General features: G+C 41.7%; 3 protein-coding genes across 4 annotated transcripts; all 3 read right to left on the bottom strand.

Moving 5' to 3' along the window:
* Positions 1 to 605: 605 nt before the first annotated feature.
* smtna (smoothelin a) lies at positions 606 to 3560 on the bottom strand. The gene is made up of 8 exons (XM_069673813.1): positions 3388 to 3560; positions 2688 to 2789; positions 2491 to 2566; positions 2272 to 2400; positions 2132 to 2189; positions 1794 to 1911; positions 1527 to 1678; positions 606 to 1380 (listed from the first exon to the last, which is right to left on the bottom strand). The coding sequence occupies exons 2-8, from the start codon at positions 2772 to 2774 to the stop codon at positions 1233 to 1235; spliced, it is 768 nt and encodes a 255-aa protein (XP_069529914.1). The 5' UTR covers positions 2775 to 2789; positions 3388 to 3560; the 3' UTR covers positions 606 to 1232.
* A 1839-nt stretch (positions 3561 to 5399) lies between these two features.
* Positions 5400 to 11788, bottom strand: slc35e4 (solute carrier family 35 member E4). 2 transcript variants are annotated; one of them, XM_069673436.1, is made up of 3 exons: positions 11722 to 11788; positions 10130 to 10743; positions 5400 to 8352 (listed from the first exon to the last, which is right to left on the bottom strand). In XM_069673436.1, the coding sequence occupies exons 2-3, from the start codon at positions 10722 to 10724 to the stop codon at positions 7832 to 7834; spliced, it is 1116 nt and encodes a 371-aa protein (XP_069529537.1). In that variant the 5' UTR covers positions 10725 to 10743; positions 11722 to 11788; the 3' UTR covers positions 5400 to 7831. The 2 variants fall into 2 exon arrangements, with proteins under 2 accessions (XP_069529537.1, XP_069529536.1); XM_069673435.1 differs by lacking the exon at positions 11722 to 11788 and having other exon boundaries at positions 10130 to 10921.
* Positions 11789 to 12961: 1173 nt separating this feature from the next.
* Positions 12962 to 23856, bottom strand: osbp2a (oxysterol binding protein 2a). Its single transcript, XM_069673712.1, has 13 exons — positions 23795 to 23856; positions 20236 to 20486; positions 19967 to 20135; positions 18791 to 18911; positions 18647 to 18710; positions 18426 to 18563; positions 18071 to 18316; positions 17857 to 17977; positions 17613 to 17716; positions 16153 to 16248; positions 15714 to 15898; positions 15397 to 15617; positions 12962 to 15114 (listed from the first exon to the last, which is right to left on the bottom strand). Exons 1-13 carry the CDS (start codon positions 23805 to 23807, stop codon positions 14972 to 14974), a joined length of 1872 nt encoding a protein of 623 aa, XP_069529813.1. The 5' UTR covers positions 23808 to 23856; the 3' UTR covers positions 12962 to 14971.
* Between the last annotated feature and the right edge of the window lie 948 nt (positions 23857 to 24804).

The following is a 24804-nucleotide window of genomic DNA, read 5'->3' on the forward strand; positions in this document are numbered from 1 at the left end:
TCATGATGAGGGCAGCTGATCAGCATGTCATTAATTAAATGTCAATCCGTAATAAAATGTATACCTGCTCCCTCTTGAGCGCTCCAGCTGGACGGGGCGACACAATAACACCCGTAAATGCAACCATTTAATTAACGCTGCTATTACAACCAATCTGGTAATTGTAGTTTATACAATCTTATGGGAATATACTAAAAAGACGTTGATTCAGTGTAGAAATTTTACGGCCGTACAATTGCTGTGCTGTCATATTAAAGTGAGATTTGTCCTGATGATCAGTTATAATCATTATTTTTGTTACAATTTATATAGTGGCTTTGGTTCTGGTTGTACCCTTAAATGGCAATATGATATTCAGGAAATTGGCAGCAGTAATAGTTATTAAAGGCATCCTTAGTTATAAAAGAGTATTACACCTACTAAGTAATGCAGGAGGCACACAATCAAATCAGAGCCAATGAAAGCCCTGTCAAATACATGTCAAGCTAAGAAAACATTAGATACTACAATTTACAATTTCCCCTTCCTGTCAGTAAACGCCCCGTGTCATTTAAACTCAAATGCCAAAGTTTGTTGGGTTTCTTAGTAATTTTGTTCACTCCAAAGAAGCAGTCCATTATACACATATACATTATACAAGCTTAGTTTTCATTATGACAAAATTAGTGCCCCTTTAAATGTTTACACCCAACATTCACACAACACAAATCTTATCCATTTAAAACAAAGTCGTGGTTGAACAATTAAGAAAAAACCATGAGAAGTCTCCCAATAAGGCGTGAAGCAAATTACATACTTCGGGTTTAACAGTTCAAATGAGTTAAACCGCGAGTTAAAGTTAGAAAACAACAGTATGTATTAAGGAATGGATGTTTATTGAATGTGTCTTTAATACTCACACACTCAGCCTCTCAACAGCAACATCATAAAAAGTGTTCCCAGATTCTCCATGGCTCTGACTGGGATTAATGCAGATGTGTAATCTGAGAGGAATGTACTGATCCTAAGCGCCAGCTGTCCGCAGAGAGCACATGGGCACCCATGAGTCCCTGCTAACACACAAATGCACTTATCAGGCGCTGTGTATTTACATTCGCATGATGCAGCAGCCACACATCAAACACTGTAAATATTCAGCTGGAAAGGTGCATATATTATCCTTTTGCCCTCTGCTCTTGCTTGTGTGTGTATATTTTAAGGGCAAAAAACAGCTATGTGACTTCTCTGAGAGTCTACGGCCTCTTTTTGGTTTTGACCAGGCCTTTCTCCACCAGAGAGCGGTAGAACTCCTGGATGTACGTGTACACACACTTCCAGTCGGGCTCTTTCATCCGGACTAAGTCGTCAGCGTCCAGCAGAGGGGGGCAGCCAGCCAGCCTCCTGCAGACGGAGAGTCACTGATTAATTACTTCATACAAACAATGACACAGGATTGTAAAGTCACTTTGTCCTTATCTGCACTGCACCTCTGTAGCTTGCTTCAAACAAGATACATTAACGTCCTCATATAAGGAATGGGAGCTCACTCTGCAGTGCTGAAAGCCAGCTGGAAGTTGTCCCTGGGCTTGTTTGGGTTGAGGATGGAGTACTCGAATGCATCAGGGAAGAAGCGGTGCACCAGGGCACAGAAGGCGATGCCGTCTTTCCAGCTGGAGGAGAAGTTCTGGATGTTCACTCCCTGTTTCACAGCAGTTTAAGAGAAATGGTGGCAGATAATGAGATATTAGAGGCAGAGCTATGTATAGCACCAGGGGGCAATAATTCACAGGCAAACAGAGTCAGGGCATATTTACCTCATAAGGCTCTGTTTTGGCCCTGCACCAGTCAAGAAGCATCTGTTTGACATTCTTAACGTTTGGTGCTGCAGCGGGAGGACATTTCTGGGCTGAGGCTGCAACGGGGCCGGCCTGGCTGTGGAGAGGAAACGACAGAGAGACAAGAAGATGAAAGGAAAGAAGAAGAAGGAAATGCAGACCCATAAAATTTATTTTACATGTCATAGATGTGGCTGTGGAAAAAAGAAGAGAATCTCAAAGGCATTTCTGGGGTTGCGTAAAGGCTGAACCTGCTCTTACTTCCTGTGTATATTTATTGAGCCCAAACTTTAAAATGAACCACACAGTTGACTCACCTGCCTGCTGTCCTGTTTAAAGGAGTGGAGGCTGATGGAGAGACCTGGCTTGAGGGCTCTAAAACATGCAGAGACATTTTTATGCAGAAGTTTGCGTTGTTTAAGTTAAACATCAAAATATGATGTTTCTATAAACTTACTGTTTGTTGGTGTCTGCTGGTTCATGGACGCTCTGCCTACGCTCACAGCTCCGCCGGTCGTCCCTCCTTTGCTCAGGCCTTGCTGTCTCAAGTCCTGCTGCCTCGACCCTCGCTCCTGCTCGCGTTTATCTGACGAGAGAGCAAATTATCACAGGAGTAATGGAGGTATTATTATGCTAACAAACTCTAAGATGCTTGGGCGCAAGCATCCAATGTTACCTCTCTTTTTCTTGAGCAGGTCCCTCAACGCAGCACGTAACATTCGCCTCTCATCGAAATCTGAAGCCTTGTCCAGCTAAAAAAATAAACCAGAGTGAATTCCTTTTTTAGCTTCCTCCATGCTCTCACAACACTGCCTGTCACTGTCTGCATTTTCGACAGTACATGAAATTCAAAGTCACAAATCATCGGCTTACCATCTTGTTGAGAACCTCTTCATCCTCAATAGCTGCCAGGTCTTCGCTGGTTAAGGATGCTGGTGGAACATTGGTTTTGGACTCCATGTCTGAGGTGTAAATCTGCAAGATTGGGCCAAAAACACATGCAAATATGAATAATCATTATGTGTATATTATATTTTATAGGAAAGCAACCAAGAGACATCAATCAACATCCTTAAAAAAACTGAAGACAACGGAATCCTGTGAATGCAATTTGAATAATCAGACCATCATCCAAATTGAGTTGGAAACGTTTGAAGTATTCATGCAGACCAAACAAACCAGATATTTAACATTGTTCAAACTAAACGATGTGCAAATGTCACAAACAGAGCATAAAATCTTATTGCAGTAATTCGAATATAAACAGTTGTGACAGAAAGTGAGCAGCAGTGCGAGGAACTGTTTGTCTTACTGGAGTGCCGCTCAGTGTATCTCAGCAACTGGCTGAGTGCAGCACAGAAGGAGCAAGAACACGTACAAATATAGTAATGTAGTGGAACAAGACCATTACTAAGAGAATCTGATAACAGTGTGAAAGTATGCGCTCAGATACAGGGGGAAAAAAAGAGTCACAGTGAAGGCTGTAAAGGCTCAGAAGAATTAAGTCATTAAAATGAGAAAAATATACATTAGGTTTGGTGAGGAGAGGCTGCTGAGGTGTGGTGTCACTCACCTGTTTCAGGATGCAAGCTTGTTGTGTGTCAAGTAGCAGATTTTGGCTTCCCTCTCAATCCTTCTTCAGAGTTTCCTGGAGAGCTCAGCGTTCGAGATCACCCCTCACACCGCAGAGCTCCATAAGGATGCAGGTTTGGAGTGGAGGTTGCTTACATGAACCTCCCAAGATGGGAAAGAGGAGGACGAGGAGGGAGAGGTCTCTGTCACCCTAATCCAGAATCTCTCCTCCTCTTGTCACTGCATCCCGGATGATGTCATGTGAAACTTTATGGAGCATTCCCTCAGCCAGACTTTATTTCCACCTACTTTGGAGATAGCTGCAGACAGATCTTTTGAGTGGAAAACAAAGGGTTAACAAGGGGGGAAAAGGGTCTGCCTGCACTGCCTTTTCAGGCAAAAAGCTGACCGGTAGCCCCCCTGTTTACAGAAGACTAACAGGGAGGACACAGAGCACACACACAGATACAAGTACACCAATAAGGAAGAAGACAAGATGAGCAAAACACATTCTTTGACATAAACAGTGATTGTTTACCATTTTAAAGTTAAGGCCGATTTAGAGAATGAGCTAATAAATCAGAAAAGATGCAAATTGCGCCACCAAGTGGTGAAAACTCACAACTACAATGTACGACACCATGCTGAAAGGTTCAATGGGCCTTTTCACAGCACACATATTGACTTGTAATAGAGCAGGTGTTACTAATTACATTAATAATGGACCAGTTTTTTTCAGGTGTCGCAGTGAGTCATGACAGTGTTACAGTGAGCCAGCATGAACAATACCAGAGGCCTGAAACTGAAGCAGCTAAGTGGAATGCAGCCATCACCTATTTCAATATTTACACCTCAGCTTTTAAAACTGTGAGAATTAAGAGTATTTGCAGAGCCTATTGAATTGCTCTGCAAAGGCATGTACTGCTGAAACGATTAGCAGACAAACTGGTTGGAGCAGCAGAAAATGATTTAGCAGTATTTGATAAACAATTATATGTGGAGTCATTTTGTGAAGCAACAACATCAAGTACTAGCTTGTTTTTTTAATTCAATATTTCTAGTTTTGTACTCTTGAGTACAAGACGTCACTTTAAGCACTAATATTTCCATCAGGCATTTCCACTGTTCTATAGACTTCATGCTTTAATATTCGATAACGGAATGTTTTTTTACTCACCTTTTCACCATATTAATGCACTGTATATTTCTGAAGGCTATTGACTTCTTTAATTTGTAAAAGCAAATTATACAACACTTAGTTCTGACCAAGAAATCTGATTGGACAAGAGGCATTCCATGAGTGCTGATATAGAGAATAACATCACTCCACCTCAGCCAGGTGTTGTGAATATTGTTAATTAACAATCAGTACCTGATTAATGTACCTCTGAATCACACAGCATACTCTTATTTCATTGGTTGATGATAACTTAAAACATACAGATAAATGTACATGATAAAAAACAGCTGATATGTAGTAACCTGTAGACACAGAGTGCAGAATGTTTGGGTTGCCTAGCAACAAAAGTCCAGGTTTCAGTTAAGTTGTAGAACTAGTTAAGTTGGTGGAGCAAAAAATAAACTGTTGTTCATTATTACCATTTACTACAATTCGCCGCTTGTATAACTGTTATATAAAAACCATATCACACTCGAGGTTGTGATGTTATACTGAATATCAGCACGGCTGTGATTATCTGCGGCCTCATGACTACGACCGAATCACAGCCGTGATGATATCATGTACATCACTCCCTCCCATGTGATACTGCTTGAGTAACTGTTCACACTGTCACAAAGGCGAAAGAGTCTTTTAGAGCCTTTAAAAATGAGCTTAAAATGTGTATTTAGAAGTCACAGATTTTATGATGAGATCAAAAAAATAAATGTTATCTTAAAATATGAATGATATGTTTTACTTTGGTACAAATTTAGGTAAAGGACACTTAAAGTTTAACTAAATCATGAAGGAGTTATTTGATAAAGACAACGACTCAGAAATGAGGTGGTTGATTTTTTTTTTATTGTACCAGTCCATGTTTTTTTTGTACTTCAAGCAATTGCAGATCATGTGTATATGAATCCCCCACCTTTCCCCCCTGAACAGAAGCACCTGTGGCTGCTGACTGTTGGCAATCCAAAGTATAAACCAAAACCTTTGACAAACAACAGATCAAATCACTCCTTTCTACAGTATGTCCAAATAAGGCATGAGGCAAACGTTTCATTCTTAAACCAGCACAGTTTTAACCATATATGACTATAAAATACATAAATATAATAAAATAACTATTTACACCCGACTAGCTTTGCGAACAATCAAAACCAGTGTGCACACAGGAACCAAAGGCTTTGAGGGCAGCGTTTTTGACCTCGTCAGTGCAACATTTGCTCCGCCCCACGCTTATGATCTGCTCAATGCGATATCCGTGACAACAAACAGTCAAACCTGCCAACTTTGTGATCATTCAAATTAGATAATTAAAAAAAAAACGGCCGCTGAACCTGTTCTGATCATTGGACGTTTGTTTTGAATCATGTTGACATCTGTGATTAGACTCATTCACGTGCTGCAGTGTTACTGTGGAGGTTGAAAAAGCTGCTTGAACTCAAACCAATAGTAAATAATCAACAAACACAAGGGGATACCAAGTCCTATTTTACAGCTGAGGTATTCAGTAATGTAAAACCAGTGAAATGATCTGCTGTACACAATCTTTAAACATGTAGCTGAGGATAGCTGAAAACACCATTTATTATTATTATTGAAATATTAAACCAACAAAGCCATTATTCAAAATGCAAATAAAACTGTTTTATACGTCGTGCAATAATATAAACTGACCATGGATTAAGAAAAGTATCTAAGGTTTAAATGATATGATGCTCTAGACATTATGAAATAATAATGGCCCCCTTGAAATATCAAATCACTCATAGATTAAGTGAAATCTTTTAACCAAAGATCCTGCAGGTCTTATGGCAAATTATGCTTTTATAGTGGCGGGTGTCATACAAAAAAAGGCTGATGTATGGCTTTGTTGTTTGAGATCATTTCTGGCCATTGACATAACCAAACAGTGTGACAAAAAAAAAAAAGCTTTCAAAGTAAACATTTGGCATACCATACATGTAGGAGGGAGTGTACGCTCGGTAACAGACATCCCGACTCATTCAAAATGCTTTCAGGAGCGGCAGCATGCAGTCGTCTGCTGAGTACACCTGACCTTCCTCTAAAGAGAGAGAACAGGAGAGACTAGTTCCAGCAAATATTACACGACTGCATGTGCAAGACACTTGAGGACCAAAATCTACAGCATTACAAAGCCAGTGAGTGCCACGGCCATTCAAAAATAAATATTTTCTTCCACATAAATATTTAAAAAGGGAGTTAAAATATTTTGTCACAAAATAAAATCATGTCAATAAAATCCTTTTTTAAATACTGACAGAAAAAAAACTGTAACACTGCCCAGCAGAGGTCAGCTGCTCAACATAAACGTCCCCCACAGAAAAAGACAATTCAACTGAAACAGATGATTTAAGAAGCAACCTTTTAGGACAGCTCTATCTTCTTTTCCTCGTCTCCACCATTGGGAAAAGACAGCTAAAGTTGAGTGTCACTCCTTAGAGAACTCGTGAACCTAATTAAGGAGGGACGCAGCAGTGAGCGCGCCGTTGTAAAAGGATGGAAATAATTGGACTAATTCTACAGAGATGTCTTTTCAAGCCGCTAAGAGAACAAAATCTAGGCCTTAAGTGGGAAGCCGTGTTGAGGTTCATAAGGGAGGACGAAGCGCAGAGCTCAGGCCTCTTATTAAAAATGTGCTTCAGTAGAGGAAAAGAGGCGTCTCATTGCACAGAAATGTTGGCTTTTTCCATCCTTGTAACTTCAGACTTCCGTATTTAACTAGCTTCCTGCTTCACATAGCAAAAATAAGCTGCCAAAAAACCCAGGCCCTTACCACGTCGGAGCCAGGTAAATATCAGGGAACAGTACCTTAATATATTTTCTAAAAATACAAATTGTGCCCGTTCAGATTTGAGCTCCCTGCGGCCTACAATATCACGACAGCCACCCAAACAGCGATTAGAGCCCTCTGTAAATGAGAACATTTTCACAGTGGAGTAGTATGAGTGTCAGTGTGAATACCCCATGAGGTACCAAACAGTTTAGTGTGCTCATGCATGCATATACCGCTATACGCTATGATGTATGAGGGATTTACAGATGAAGGAGAGAATTCAACCGTCACTTTGACATAAAGGCAACCTTTTACTCTCTGCAGACTTCATGTCTGTGTGACCACAGGAGGAACAAAATGGCACAGTACAAATCTGTTACATAATCAGTGAGGATGGTCACACTCTCTCCAACAACTTAAAGACAAGACACTTCATCATTTTAACCCTGATCATTTTATTCTCTCCTTCATCCTTTAGCTTCAGTCCTCCTTCTCTTCCTCTCCCTCTTTCCTGTCCGTTCTCTGCTGATATGTCGGTTCAGACAAGTCCTCTCCACATGCAGTGTGAAAACCCGCATGACCAGACTCCTTAGCTTTGGCCCTGCGTGCGTCCAGGAAGCTCACGATAAACTCCGAGTTCTGATAGATGAGCATGCCAGACAGAGTCAGCACGGCGCCGGCGCAGCTGAGCGCGGACAACTCGCTGCCGAAAAGCAGCTGCGACAACAGCAGGTTTCCCACCACGCTCAGGTTGCCGAGGATATGCAGAGTGACGGCGGAGGTGAGCGTGATGACGCAGCAGCTGGCCAGGTTGTACATGACTGAGCCCAGGCAGCTGAGCAGGATAAAGACCCACAGGTGGCGGTCGTAATGCAGTGGCGACTCCAGCATAGCCCAGTTCTCTAAGGCCAGAGCCGCCACGGCCAGGATGCAGAAGCTAGGAATGGACATCAGGTAGAGCAGGAACACAGAGTTGATTTTCTCCTCCTGAAGTAAGATGCCTGAGTGAACAGAGACATGAGAGTTTATTGTCACGCATTAACTGGAGACTCTGAAACAAAAGTGTGTGCACTACAAACGTCTGTCTGAGTAGCTTATGAGGGAAACTGTAGAAAAAACAAGCAAGCGGAAGAATGAAAATAGCACGCTCAAACTTTGTTTTCTCTTCCTGAAGTTAAAAGGATGAGTAAACACGGAAACGTATGCAGCTGTTCTACCATGACAACAAAACCAGAGGGATGTCAAAAACAATTTTTTTTTTCTTCTACTGCATTTCCTGCCCAGAGGAAATAACAGTCAGTCATCAGATCAGCAACTTCAAGGCCGGTTTTTCTGACCTCAATTATTTTAAGAACATTCAGTATTGCAATCGAAAATCCAAAATGTTTAGGTGCAGAAGATCCTTGTGTTATTCTAGTCAAAGTAACAAGGACAAACGTAGGTCTGATAAGAAAAATATGGAAGTGAATTATGCAAATCTCCTGTTTGGAAACTTACATGTAGAATGTCAGGGCATGTGAGAAGCAGAACACATTATGAAACCTCTTCGTTTTTAATAAGAGCTAAGCGCAAACACTGTTCACCCACTGTAAACACTCTATGTTGTATGCTCATATATGTCTATATGAGCGCCACACCTGTGACAGTTTTTCATCTCGGTTCAATGACAACATGTGCATCACCGAAGCGTGTCGGAGAAAAGTAAACTTATAAGGGAAAGTGTAACAACAACAACAAGAGAGAGGGGATGGAAATAGCTTCCTGAAACTTGAGACTGCATCTTCGAGCTTGTTTTGAACGTCAGGTTTATAGGCGTGATTAAAAATAAAAGTTAAGTGCTGCAGCTGGGCCTTATTTTCAAAATTACTCTGCAAAGGCAACTGCCTAAGACTTTTTTTCCCTGTGCATGTACTTGTGTCAAATGGTAGCTTTTTAAATACATCTGCTGTCATGTGCCGTGTATAAACCCCATCATGAACTTATAGTCACAAGCCGTGACTTTCCGCTCTGCTCCTCCAGGTACAAAGTATGTAGCAGAACATTCTTTTGAGCAAACTGAATATCTGCTTTAATGTTACGTAAGACACAAGGCCTCTATATATTTTTAGAAACTCATTACTTTTTGTCCCCCCTTTCTTTGACAACTACCATGCTGTTGAGACTAATGACGTTAAAGAGCTTAATCCACTTCACAAAGAAACCAGCCAACTACTTAACTTCCTCCCAGAGAGCACGGACATTAGATAAAGGAGCATATTGAATGAATGTAACTAGTTAGATCTCATGACATCAGCCTCCTGTCCAAGACAAGTCTCAAACTAAAGCCTTACACTCACATCGTGTTTTCATTTCTAAATCTGAAACACGTTTCTATTAAAGCGAATATCCTTGTTCCTCTTTTTGAGAAGTGATTTCTGAATCGTTTTGACTATACATACGAAGAATCAAACACAACAGATCAGCATGTAACAGGATGTGTGGTAACCTGCACACTCTAACTCATAGACACGTGTTGATGTTTGTATGATGTTCCCTGGGAAACAAGAAAATGTGGCACCTTAATGCGTGGGTGTGTCAACGGAGGAATGAATCACTTAAATGTTCCCGGCAGACGGCTGCGGTGTCCCCGGATGACATGAAAATAACATCTGTCTTTGGTATGTAAAAGAGTTTACAGTTACATTTAAAAAAGTGTGTTCACATAAAAGGCTACTCTCTATAGTGAAAAAGACTTTATGTTAATATTAAAAGTCTGAGATTACAAAGCAGGACACTTACTTTGCTGAATGGACTTGACGCCCCTCAACATGGTCGCTGCAAACACAAAGAAGCAGCCGGTCTGATCAAACTGGACCTCTCCCATGATGCTGAAGGAGGCTCCCAGGCAGATGGGCATCATGGCTGTGTACTTGAGGATGTGATGCTGCTTTCCCAGGATCAGCGTGGAGATGGCCAGAGTAAATAATGGAGTGGTGGTGTAGATCATTTGTGCAAATGACAGCTGGACATAGTTCAGACCCATGTTCCCAAAGGCGATACTGGCACAAAACGTCAGGCTCAACAGGAACACCTTACATTTTGCGCTGGGGGTCAGGTCTTGCTCCCCGACCCCTTTGTGGCGGATCACCCGCAGTTTGATCAGCCCATAGTCCACCACTATGGCTGTCAGCATGTGCAGCGCTGACAGCAGCAGAGGGTACCTGAAGTTGTAAACGGCAAATATCCATTTGTTGAGGCTTGAGATGGTGGTTCCCGTCACCAGCCAAACAATAACAGCTGATAGCAGATGGAGCATCTCTGCGGGTGGCCTTCTCCTCCCGCCTCTGTCTTGCAGGGTCGCCTCGCATTTGGAGAAGCCATCGGCGCTGATCATGTTCGTATCATTGTCCTCTCTAGAAGGAAAACACATGTTGAGTCCGTACCTCTCATCTCCAGTTGCAAAGCATGATCAAAACGGCAAGTTTTGAGCTATAGATCGCGAAATAACCTGAGACACCGCTGTTGATCTCTCCTCTGGTGCTAACCGGGCTTTGTTATTCAGTAAAACTGTATTTTACAGCGCCGCCTACAAACACGTGTCTCTGTTGTGCATGACGGGCTGGTTGTGTAACTTACCCTGCGCAGGCGAAATGACATATGCTGGACCGGGCAGACAGGAGGGCTGGAAAACAGTACGCGCCTTCTCCACCAGGACGGGGACTGAACGGATTGGTTATTATCCTGACGGTGACGATGCACCAAAAACCTCAGCAGTGTAGTAAACATCATGGGGCAGCTTCGGTACTGGAGGTGCTTGTAAGAGAATCTTACAACTGAATTATACAGCGCAGCAGAAGCTCATTTGAGTTAGGTTTTTTTCCACGCTAGCTTTAAATAGCAGCTTACTTCATTGCCTGGGGAGATCTTGTGATTCCCTTTTCCAGTACCGGGACATAAGAAAACCCTGACAACAACACACACACATCATATGTCAGGCCGTGGTTACTGCTTCATCCGTAAAGTTTGATAAACGTCATTTAAGGCCGTTCCACTGGGCAGCTCGTAAACTATTAAAATAATAGCCTCTTTGTCTGTCAAAATACAAGGTTAAGGTGGTTTATATTCGCTGACCTCTGAAATGAACTGAGCTGTCACTTGACACTACACAGCAGAGCGTCTCTCTGCTCTCGGCTCGTGCTGTCAAGCTAACGTTAGCAGGTGCGGAGACAGCGGTTGTTAGCTAACGTTCAGTTGTCAGCTACAAAACAACCGTTAACGTGACTTCCGCCTCGACCGGCCGTTAGTCTCCATTCGTTCACTGAACGTTTGACAACGTTACAACACGACCTCTGTCAGAGACATGCTCTCATTATGAGTATCACAAATGTTACCTTATTCTGCGACGTATACCTTGACAGCGCTGGCAGCATCCCCAAACCTCCGTGAGTCGGTCACCGTCCTGTCAGCCAAGCCGAAGCGGAGCGGAGGACGCGCTTCAGTGTTATTGGATGGTATATTTAAAGGGCAATGCCACTCATTTATGGGAAGCGTACTCCCTGCGTGGTGCAAGCTGAATGCAACTTCAAGCTCCTGTGCAGGATCTGAAGTGTTGGAGCCGGAAGCCTCACATGCCCTTTAGCTTTCCAATTAAATGATTACATCATATGTGTTCAGGGCTGAATGGGCCAAATGCAAATATTCTCTTATAAAAGTAAATATGCTATTTGTCTGAAACAAACTGTGCAATAGTTAAATATTCAAAATGGAAAATGTGATGTGGTTTAAATATGGGTTCAGCTTTAGAGTAATCAAAAGCATACTTGTACTGTTAAAATGCAGACCTTTTCTTTGCTGAAATTCACCACAGATGAAATGAAATCGATATAGCAACTAAGATTTTGTCTTTAAAGTAGGGATGCACGATATTATTGGTATATTATCAGTATCTGCAGATTATGGCTTGAAAATGACATATCGGCATCGTCAGATTAATTATGCCTTAAAGCTCGATGATTCCCTTAAAAAGCTTGATGTAACTCGGCGTGAGTGTACGTGCACACTGCCTGTACCATGCCTCTTCTGTCAAGTATGAAGAAGGGAGATAGATATATGCGTTATGGCAGTTTTTGACCACTACAATATGAGTAGGCATGACATCAATTCCACTACAGGTAAGACTTGATGTTCTCTGCAATTAGATGAAAAAAAACATGTGCCTTATATATCGGTATTAAAACGGCTATCGGCAAAAAGGGTTGGAAAATATCGGCATCAGCAAAAAATCCAATATCGTACATCCCTAGTTTAAAGCATCAGAACAGGAAGTGTACACTTTTAAAAAAATAATATCTCACTATAATGAATACTGGAGAAGCTGACGAGTAGTTGAAGCCCCTTTGTCAAGAATGCAAACCTTGTTTTGTTTTGTTTGTTTCTTGTACCTGGTTTTTGTTACGTTGCACTTACGGTCACAGCTGGCATTCAACTTCAGCTCAGAACAGAGACACAACTTGTTGGCCTTGAGGCATGATGACAGGTGGCTTCTCTGGATGTCTTCTGTATCATCTGTCTGTTCTTGAGTTAAAATACTTGGACAACTTTGGTTTGACAGCAAAAACAACAGCACAGCGACAGCTTTTATGTTTTTATTTGAGCTCAAAAATGTCAAATTTCTGAGGTCATTGGGCACAAAAGGTGAGTTCACATCATTTTTCAGTAAAAGTCCACAAACGATGAGCTATGTGAAGAGGCTTTTCTCTACAGAAGTGCTTCAGCACTCTAGGACCATGCATAGCTATGTGTTGCCATGAAAAACTTTGAGTCTATGTAGCATGAATCATTACCTGCAGAGAACAATATATTGTGCTTGTTTGAACAACACCTTTTTTGCATCAATATTATACACACTGTATCTTAACTTTGCATCGTACCTTGTAGTCATAATTTAATTTCCCCAACATCCCATTAGCTGGTCTTGTCTCCATTTAAGATTAGTTATACACAAATAGAGTTTAAGTAGTGACCAAAATGTGAATGTGAAACAATAATTTCTTACAGTGCCTATAAATAAGGTGATTCTATTTCTATTATATTCTTGCTATATACAGGCCAAAAACAACCAGCCAATACATGTTATAATTCACAGGAAGCAGAAACTATAATAGGTTAATATTTGTTATATAATTTATACTTACTACTCATGTACACCAGTGCTTGCTTGCTAAGCATACCTCTTGCTTAGCCTTTCTTTAGTTGTTTCTGATTGATGTAAGAAATCCGATTTCTTTACATAATCATTCATCTAATGTCATACTTTTACTTGCGCTGCATAAAACACCTCTCTGACTTGGGACTATTTTCTTCCCAAGTGTTGTTGTGTTATTGCTGACATGCCCGGACAATGCCACAATTCTAAAGATAGAAACCACTCATAGAGGTAGCCATTCCTACTTTTTCAACAAGGGGAAACAGGTTTGTTGCTACTAAGATAACATACTTGATATTCTGAGTATATTTGAAACCAAATTTAATACAATTTGCCCTTAAGTATCCATGCAAGACCCCTCAAAAGAAACAAAATAGATGCTTTGTTTACAAGGGACTTACTACTTCATTACATAATTAAGGCTAAAATAACCATTAAGCACCAATATAATTCCTTGCAGAGGAAAATCCCCCAGGCTTAGCAGATTTAAACTTCAGAGGGACTTTAGATATTTGAAGTGGTATTCAAGTTATTTACTATTACACTCAAATAAAGGTTTTGCAACATTTGAAAGAGAGCATTGAAGCATAAGTAGTGATACCTTGACTTTTACTAGTGTGGGTCAAGCTCTAAAAATGCTTGATCCTACATTTCCCACAATGCAACTCTCTAGTTAGACCCTCCCAGCTTGGCAAACTTTAAGAACTCCCACTTTGTATCACAGGCAGCCTGTTGTTCATTTGCTCAGGTTCAAACTTGAAAATACCTGCATGTACTTCAAGATAAAGTTTTTACAGTGACATTAAGATGCAGAGGAGCAATCGTCTTCAAGAATCAGGGGGACCGATAATTGGAATTCTGTGTGGAAAAAGCCTTTAAGCGCAGAAGAAGAATTTGTCCTGCCATGGTCCGTTTGAAAGCCCAGTGTCTGTCAGAGCCCAGCATGAGGAACACGTTGTTCCGGCTTTGAGGAGAACAAGACATTCAGTACTTGCAAATGCAGCACTCCTTGCCCCCAAGTTTAACACACAATAAAAGTGGTGTGTTTTGGTGCAGCAATCATTTCTCTGTAAAGCATATGTAAAATATTTCAACCCCACGGACACGCTTGTGTGTACTCTCAGAAGTTAATTCCCTGCAGTGCTGAATAATCGTTTACACAGCGCACACAAACTGAGGCCATGCATTCTGCAAACACAAGTTATAACAGAGCAGAAGAGAGAAGGTTAGTAGGTGGAAGCGGAATATGTTTTGTGCTTGAAATTCTGGGAGCTACTTTTAATAGCTGGTTCACTCTCACACACTCACACAGACACACACACACACACACACACACTCCCACACCCTGAACAATTGTCCTTAACTCACAGAGTGTCCTTACATCAGGAGGAACCTGTCAGCCTGCCTGATGACACGACGTGAGGGGAACTCTTGTCCTAGAAGATCTCAGGACATTGGCTCCAGTCCTGTCTGTCTTTGGCCTCCCAGTAGCCGCCCCTGTACATGTAGGTGCTTTCTCTTGTTGTATCATCTGTCCTCTTCTCAAACCACAGTGGCTGGTAGCCCTCGATGTCTTGCCCTAATGACATACAATCATAACTGTTTTATTTTTTAAGGAAAATAAACACACCTCATAATAATATTTAATGTGTGGAATCATCATACTGGACTGGTTTAAAATCATGCTTGTACATTTACATTGTTAACTCATATTAAGATCATAGAGAAATTTTCTACTTCTGTTAGAGACAAACATCATTCTGCACAGTGAAGCTCAAACATGCAAGTGAAGTAATAAAAAAAGCAAAATCCACCTCTAGAGGAAGGACTTTATTTAATCTCTCTTTACTGTTCCTCTTACCGTCCTCCAGCGCCTGATTTGCCTGTGCCTCCCTTCTTTTCCTCTCCAGCCTCTGACACTCCTCCAGACGCTGCTTCTGGGTGTTTGCTTCGTCCCACAGACCCGCCTCCATCAGACGCTGGTCCGGCCGCAGACGACTGTCAGTGGGCGCCACGCCCTCTTCTTGCTCATTGAGAGTCAGTGCCAAGGAGGAGAAAAAGTGCATGTTTTCTGCGTTGTCTCTGTAGAGTGAAAGACACAAGACACAACGCGTTAGGAAATGTGAGGGAAAGGTTCGCTAAGGTGGGGTAGAAACGTGTCAGATGAGGTGAACATACGGGAGAGGGTATTTCTTCCACAACAGTTTGGGCTGAAGAGTTTGATAAACTGTTTTTTGTTTGCCTTCAGAGCCGCCGCATCCCTGGCTGCTGTCCACTATTTTGGCACTCTCCATCTTGTCGTCCCAGGTCCCTGACAGGATGTAATGGGCTGTGCCCTCTCTGTCCTCTACCACTCCTGTCACCTGAAGACACCCGAGATGATGAGAGGCAGGAAGAGATCAGTTACATGCACGCTCTGATTCTGGGCACTGGCATAGTGACTTAGCTTACCTTTTAGCTACATGCTGATACAAAGAGACAACATTATTTAACACTGGTACAAGGTATGACAAACATACTTGAAATTCTTGGCGTGTGTAGCTCTGCCTTCTGGCAAGTGTAACAAGGTGTAATCTAGAACAAATTATTTCAGAATGAAAAGGTAGAACAGACGCACTTTACGAGGGACTTCTCTGGAGAAGTAGCTGTATGGGGAGAATTTCAGACGGCAGGTGTCCTTGGTCGTGTTGTTTACAACATCAATGTCTCCAGACTGTCAACGGAAACAGACAGAAAAGCAGCGAGAAAAACAGATGTAACTTTAAGTGCATGCTGACTCAAATCTGAGAAAACCGTCCATTGTGAGGCAACACAAACACACAAAAACACTTACCCCTTAATACAACACAAGTTCAATATAAGTCAGTTGTGCCTTTCTGAACATTAAAGCTAACGTGAGGAACTTTCCTTTTTGTTCAAGTTGGGCGACCCCTGAGGACAAAGCGTTAAGTCTGATTTTGTCCTATACATGTGTAAGTAGTGTAAAAATCTCAGACATATCACTCTCTGTGAATCTTTGTGTAAATTGACCCTTCGCTAAGCCCCTCCCTTGAACGGTCAATGTCCAATCCTACGTTAGCAACCGTAACTAGGCACGGGAGGCCTGTCAAGCTTTCAGATGCCGTAACGGTGTGCATGTGGAATCTGCAAGTCTGACAGAAGATTTCCTCAAAGTTTAGAGGGGGGTGTCATGTTTTTACTTTTTCCTTAGCCAAAAACACGTGAGGGGGGATGTCGGACATGGGTTATAAATTGTGGAAGACCGCACTCACAGCTTAATCCATCGAATATCACAAAAACTCCTTCGTTTATGCTGCAAGCTAAGACGCTAACTAACTTGGCTAGGTTAGCATGTTAGCAAACAAAGACGATTAAATATTAATTATTAGTTAATCCAGATCCAGTGTATGGATTGAGCCCACAGTATGCGAGCAATATCCTGACGCACTTTAAACAAAATGAAAAAGTGGGTTAATTTAGTTTTGCTAGCAATGGGCTAAAACATATTAGAAAATGAAAGTTATAGGGAGTCATAACTAATCATTAGCTTAAAATAAAACAATGTATTGACTTACCCTGCTGTGCAAGAACATATGATCTAAACATGAATTGTCCTGGGTGCCTGACGCTTTCAAATGCATATTGTCATCCTTTCTGTCTACTTCTCTCTGATATTTGGGAACCATTTTCTCCTTCTAATCCTAACCCTAACCCTTGGAACATCTCTCACTATTATAGTTGAAAACGCCATAAAATTACATGCCGGTGCGAAAGCTTGACAGGCGTAGCAACAGTAACCAAAGGGGGCGGGACTTAGCGAAGGGTCAGTTGTAAACAAAGGCTGTTTCATAAGCATGCTGTTTATCGTTTTGTCTGACTCCAACCAAGCGGCAGCAGTAACAGGCATTAAGAATTACTGTATAAAAATAGCCAATCTTGTGGCTGATGTTCTTGTTTGTTTTTGTAGGTCATATAGAGGCATCAGTCTGGATTGCAGTCTGTTTAATTACCAGCTAAAAACTTCTCCAGCAGCCAGCAGGTTTTTTGATGGGAACTTGAGGCTTTAGATGAGCTCACCTGATCAATCCAAAGTTTCCCAACGATAATGTTGTGCACCGTTGAAGTCACTTTGCCCCAAACATAGTGGTTTCCGTTTGAGTGGAACTGCAGGTGAATGTTTCCTACAATGAAGAGAAGGAAGACGCACAAACATCAGAACAGAGCACAGCATCATAGCTCCATAATTACTTTAATATGGTGGATACAGAACAGATCATATCTAAGTTTCTAGGTACATTCCTGATTTTGTCTTCTTTCTTACCAAAAGGCATGACAGAAATATATTTCCCACGAAACTTGCTGTCAATAGTGATATGCTGCCACAGAGTCCATCCTCGCTGTGATGTCACATGGTGGGCCGCAGCGGGTGGGTGATGACTGACCTGAGGATGAATAGTATCAGCTGGTGTCATCAGAGGGAATATACATATCAAATTTTCTTCATCACTATGTAAGGATATTTATGTTCGTCTCACCTGCTCACAGATGGAGCGATAACCGTACTCCTCCAGTCGGTCCAGCTCGTAAGTCTCCCCCAGCAGAGGGTTGAAGGGCTTGGCAGTACGATGGACGGTGGTGGAGTAGGAGGAGACGGAGAAGGCCGCCACCAGGCACATCTGCTCCAGAGAGGACTCGCAGCGAGCGGCTCGGTCCAGAAGCTCGCTGTACTCTAGATCCTCAGTCAGACGCTGCAGCATGGACAACGGCTCGTTGAAGTTTACCTGAAATCACACACAGACAGAGAAAGATGCATTTGATTCCCTATTAAGAATACCGATTAAATCAAAAACTACGGAACAGAAAAACTTGTACAATATATTTTTAATTTACAGGCATGGGTATCTTGGACAGATCTTTGCCGATACAGTTCTTCATGATGCTCCACAGGTTGAGGGAGTAGTTTGGTTTGTCAGGAATGCGACTGCGTCTTGTTCTTCGTAGCTGCATGTGGTTTGTGCTTGAGGTATCCTGAAAGATAAAAGGCCAGGTAATAAAGAAAGGAAACAACAAAGTAACATTTATTTTATGAACACTGCATGCCTGGGACCTACATTCTCATTGTGAGTCCAGTCATTGGACACTCCGCTCATCATACTCTGATTACTCCCTGAGCGCCTGTGAAACAGCAACATAATTCAAATACAGTTCAAAGTAACTGTCTCCTTTAATTGCTTTTTAATGAGTTGATGTCTCACTTGTGCTTTATTTCGCCACTAGTAGTAACAGTTATGAACGCAGGGGAGTCCTCCATGGCATCAAAGAACTCGGCGTCGTCATTCTCGTCACTCGCATCCCCCTCCTGAGACCGCTCCGAACCTACGGCAACAAACAAGGGATAAAGGGTTTAGTTTGCTAATGACTTAGATCTAAAAATATAAAATTCCTGCATGCTTTAATCTCATCTCATCTTTCTGGTATGTATCCTCATATTGTTTACAAGTGATGCAAAGGCAGCTATTTATAGCTCTGTGACGTTGTCTCTTCAAGTTGACGTAAAAATTCAGAGGGCTGTTTTGTTAAGTGTTGCTGTCATAGACATGTATCACTACTACTGGCCAGAAGAGGGCCATATTCTTATTCTGTGAGACTACACTAAGAAGACAGAGACCCTGTTTACAACGTGCTTCCTGGTTGTTCTGAGAGGCACTGAGGATCTGATCAGACAGACTTTGTTTGGAGCTGATCACGGCTGCACGCGGCCACATTCTTTCAGCAGTATGTGCAGTATGTGGATAGGTCCTGAGCACATTGAGTGACAGATCACCTGGCAGATCATTTGGCTTTATTATTTCTTATGTCATCCCAAGCATGTGAACACTTTTTTTTAACAGAGGCAATCCTGTGCAGGGAGAAGGGGAAAAGCTGACACATTGCCTGGATGCAGGTGGATATATGGCCCCCAATAGTTGATAATAACACAGCACAGTGAGGACACAGAGGTCTTAAAATGCAAATGTATCTGTGGGATTGTCACAGCTAACAGAGACTGCAGTCTGCAGTGTAGTTCATAAACGTCACTGATGAACTATATAACTATAAAGCAATATTAGGCTTTATGATAGCGGAAGGTTTTTATATAACATCAACACTTCTGTCTGTTTTCATCAGTTCCCTTACTCATCCACTGAACATGAGCCATCTCTCTCTATGTCTCTCTGCTAGTCGTCATCACTGTTTTTTTAATGAATGAATGTTTTTCTAATGAAAATGATGAACATGATTATTAGAGCGAGGGATGTAAGATCCGATCATAATATGCATTCTCATGCCAGGTGGGAGCTGATGTAGTTGCTGTCCACTTGTGATCGGATCACCCAGGACACATGTTAATGCCAGGTGTAAACAGGGCCAGACAGACTGTTGTGTCTCACCTGTATAAGAGGTGGGATTCTCCCTCCAGGCTCTCTCTAAGCTGTTGTGCTGCTTGGCTAACTGTTCGATGGTCTCCTCCAGATGGTGACGCTGTTCTCTCTCATACTGCAGGGCCTTCTGCCACCTCCGGCTGTGAGATTCTGCTACGTCCAGAAAGTCACGACAAGCCTGAGGTGTGAACACAACACACATGAAAAGAGTTGCAGAGGCGGAGCCCTCAAGCTGCACTCTTCTTCTTTACAGGAGACATCGATGTTTGTGAACTCACATTGATCATAGCATTGGAGGTGATGCGGAAGAGGGTGGCTCGCTCATTTACAGCTTTCACTCTGTCTGTGCTGTCAGCGGATCCACGCAGTTCCTCGAGTTCGCTGAGGGAGCGCTGGAGGGCGGCGCCGTGCTTTCCGATCAGCTCATTACAGGTGCTCAGGTCATCTAGCTTGCTGGCCAGACTCTTGAGCACCCCTTGGGTCAGGGCTCGATCCTCCTGAGGTACAGGGCCTTCATCTCCTGAGTCATCTTCCGACAAAATAAACAACAGTGAAAAGATTACATAATTTACTTAAGGGTATTATTAGATTTAATCATGTCTTGGGTGTTTATGGTGTTAAATCATTATTTTGAAAAACACATTTTTAATCCTCTAAATTAAGACTTGGACAAGTTGAGAGAGTGTTTGTGGAGAGCGGATGGAGAAGGATAATAACACTTCACACCCCTGATTCCCCCCCACATCCGTTCCTCTACACCATTGGAAAGCTGTGAATGAAAACCGTTGCCGTGGAAACGTAGGCCCGTGCAATCAGGAGGCAAAGCTATTTTTAGAAGAGGGAGAAAAAAAGATGACGCACTACCCTTCTCCTCCTCGCCTTTTCCCTCTCTACCCCTTTGTTGGCAGCTGAGCCATCCGTCTTAGGGATTTGAGAAGGAGGGCAGGGAGACAGAACTGATTACTAGGTACCATAATAGAAAATAACTTCTTGACTTCGTTCTTACTTAACTAGTTTTTTCTTTTACGGACCATTTTTATCGAATTCAAAGCAAAATTTTGAAAGTTAGAAACCATTTTTCTCTTCCTGTTGTTTAGTGTTTTGTGCATAAATATATGCACATTTTCTTGTCTTCAGCCTGGTGCTAAACCACAGATTTTTAGCAAGACTTTTAAATGCTAAAGATTTGAATCATGCTTGTAAACATAATATGTTGGCAATCATGAACACAGCAGAGTCTGTGGGTTTGCGAGAGCAAATTGTAACCTATTAAATCCTCTCAATGACATACATAGTCCTAAAAAAAGACCACCCCTCTGTTGTTAGTACAGATTTAGATAACAGCTGGTTTTATACCCAAGACAGTCATAAACACAAATAATCCAGCTTTAAAATGCCAGTGACTGCGCCATCATATGTAATCAGGCTTTTCTGGGTCAAAACATTTTTTCTTCGCTGAGAGAAACAAATTGCGCGTGTAATCTGAAAACTCCCGAGCATGTTTCCTGAATCTAGGCCAAAGTCTGCACCGCCTGTGTGAGTACCGAAAGCAGGCAGACAAACTACTACGCTCTATTAGAGCGGGAAAGAAATCAAAACAATCAGGGCAAACTGGATTAACAGAGTCCCAGGAGGTAGAAGATTAAAAATGAGAGGGTGAAAAAAATCCTTCAGGCATGTGTAACGGTTTCATGACCCATATAGAGCAGAGAGGAATGATCTTATTCCCTCAAGTTGTTAAAACACTGTATTCTGAATGTGATCCTTAATACATGTACATGTAGGGGGGAGGCTTGCTCGTCTGGTCTGTGTACTAAAGGATTATTTTTTTCACGCAGGACACTGGAGAGTCTGAGACAAATTGGTGACTCATCGCTGAATCATGAAAACACACCCACAGGTGATGGAGGAAGAACAAATATGGACACAGTGTGGGAAGAGAGAATCACAGTTAAAAATCAGCGGATGGACTGTGAGCTTCTGCAACACAGATGAAGCACACAAAGCCTGACTGTAATGTGGTAAAAGCTTGCTGAAGCACAACCTGAGCTGTTTCCTCCTTGTAAACAGTCATTTGGATTCACTCACACACTTGAACTTGCACCTTGTATTTAAATGCTTGTCGGAGAGGTTTTAATTTTGTTTCACATATTCTGAATAATGGTTTATGGCCTGATAACTTCTGCAACATCCACCTAATCAATGCTGATTTAATCCACTTTAAGTCGATTAATTTACCCTTCTATTATTGCCACTAAGCCCATAACCAAACGGCTCATGCAATAATCATCTGTAATCACATCACTCACTTGTCTGAGCTCACACATGCACAAAAGTACTGTTTAAAACTGTGTGATGCAGACACAGATATCTTAACATACATAATTAATTAAACAACAATAAAACTCCAGCACAGTAACACATCATTTCTAAACAGTGGGTAACCTCTGAGAAAATAAGGCTGTTTAAAATCTTCTTAAGGGGCTCAAGCTCATTAAATCCTATTAAGTGTTTTAGCTGTAATCACTACCAGTAATCACTACCATTGTGATACACGGTAGATAAACATAAGCACCACGCACATTGGTCATGGCGTCCACATGTAGTCAGTGTGGGGGGAAAACATTGATTTGCATTGTGCAGGTGCAAACCAGTAAAGTCAGCAGTACAGGGTGCTTAAAGGCACACACCTCTTTGGAGTGATTGCTTCTAGAAGCTGTAATTACAGCAATAATCAGGAGAAAAGAAGGCTTTAAAACACTCAAACAAAAGGAACATGTGACTGATGCTGGGGTCTAAACATTGCTCTTTTGTTTTGCAGAGACTTTGAAAATGACAGTGAGAATTCAAAGCAAACATTAAAGCAAATACTGCCCTGTGGGAAATCCTACAGCACATTTAAACAGCCCTTTTTCCCTGTATAAAGCTGAACTTACTGAACTCCTTAAACATAACATTCTTTACAAGAGTAACAAACACATGCATGCAGAAACATGAAAGCCCACAGCTTCTATGTTAGTCCTTATTCTGCTCTAAGGTAAATAATAAACAGATTACTTACAAGGTGACACTCATTGAAAATGCTGCACCCGTGTCTCCCTATTGTCCACAGAGTGTACGGTGAACAATATTTTCAATGAAAACCCTCACACCCTGTCTCTTCTTTTTTTTATTTTTTTTTTTATCCCGCCTGCTACCGGAGCGAGAGGAGGAGTCTAAAGGAAGGTCATTTCATTCAGCTCTCACTGTCGTCATACTGAAGGAGACAGGGAGGGAGAAAGGAGACGGAGTGGGAGGGAGGTGGGAGCTGCATGTGCGTCTGTGCTTATTTGTGCAGAAGAGAGGGAGGGAAAGAGAGAGCGGGAGAGAGAGAGGGGGGGGGGGAAATACTGCGCTCATATTTTTTCTTGTATATGTCAATATGGAACAAATGTGGCAAGCCACTCGCTACATATTATGTGTGGAAAACATTTAGAATGATAGCTAAAGGAATAAGTAATTCGTCACATGATTACACGATTACGCTCTTGCCCCTTCTGACGTCTGCATGAGAAGATGTTGAACAATGCTGCCCTCTTGTGGCCTGTAATTCACTTGACAATAAAGCCTACAAATAAATAAAATATGCATTTTGCTAAGTGGGTCTTGGTTGCACAAGGCTGCATTCAGGTTACAGCTAAAATTAGTCTGTCTGCGTCAGACTCTCAAGTGAAATATGTTGTTCCTCTGAAGCACACATTTTGGGACATTAGTAGAGCAAAAGACCAATTAAATTACAAATGCATTTTAAACATTTATACTCCAACATACTGTCTGAGACATACATGTCCATCTCACCTGAGTGTTGCATCAGCAGAGTGACATTAGCCTTTGCTTGCTGCAGGGCTGACACCCATCTCTGACACTCTCCCTCAGAGGTCGCCTTCAGGTGGTAGTTTCGGCCTCCACTTGTTAACACCAAGTGACAAGTGTCACCAACCTCGATGTGCGCTGTAGCCACAGGGATTGTGCCGCGGCAGGTGTGTGCCATCTCTGCCTGAGTCCTGAGGGAACCAAACAAAACAGATGGGGACAAGAGGAGTTTTTAATAGTGGTGTGTGGCGGCTGAACAGATACAAGCTTTCCATGTTTATTACATGCCAAAAAGTGGAGCAGCAAATTTTTAAATGGTATCAAGGCAGGTAATGTTAAAATAGCATCTCGGTGAGTCTGTCAAACAATCGAGCATCATTGATGGACTCTTTTGGACAAATTTTAGCCTACGTTTCTCATTTGGATTCATTACTACACGATGTAGACTACTGTAACTTCATACTTTGAATAAAATCATAATGGACCATATGTTATAGATTTTACATATCATTGTACTGAATGTTTTTTTTAAAAGGTAGTTTAGCATTCCCTTGTGGTTTGTATATGAAATGTGATACAACACCAAGAGAGAACATGTATTTTTCCCCTGTATTAAAATTATGTTCTGTTATACAGAATATGTCTTAACCTATTTATCCTTATCATTCTAAACACAGTTTTATATCACTTAGATAGGGCTTACTTACGAATGGACTCTTGAGGGTTTTCTTCTCCCCTGCATCTCAGTCTATTATTTATTATTATTTTATATAACTAGGTTACAGTTAGAAAGCTTAATTTCAACTCAAGCAAGCTAACCTAAATTAAACTAGCTTAAACAAGCTAACTATGTAGCTAGTTAACCTACTGAATTGCTCAGTATAAGCTAGTGTCAGATATATAAAAATGCAGTTGGCTGTTAAATAAACGTTAATCTATTTTGGTTATCAAGTTATCACTTTTACCGTCATTTTCATCTTAATGGCTATGACTCA

The sequence above is a fragment of the Semicossyphus pulcher genome, unplaced genomic scaffold (genome assembly GCF_022749685.1).
Source record: "Semicossyphus pulcher isolate SPU_LCO1_2020_fin unplaced genomic scaffold, fSemPul1.0.p SCAF_22, whole genome shotgun sequence".
Lineage (NCBI taxonomy): Eukaryota > Metazoa > Chordata > Actinopteri > Labriformes > Labridae > Semicossyphus > Semicossyphus pulcher.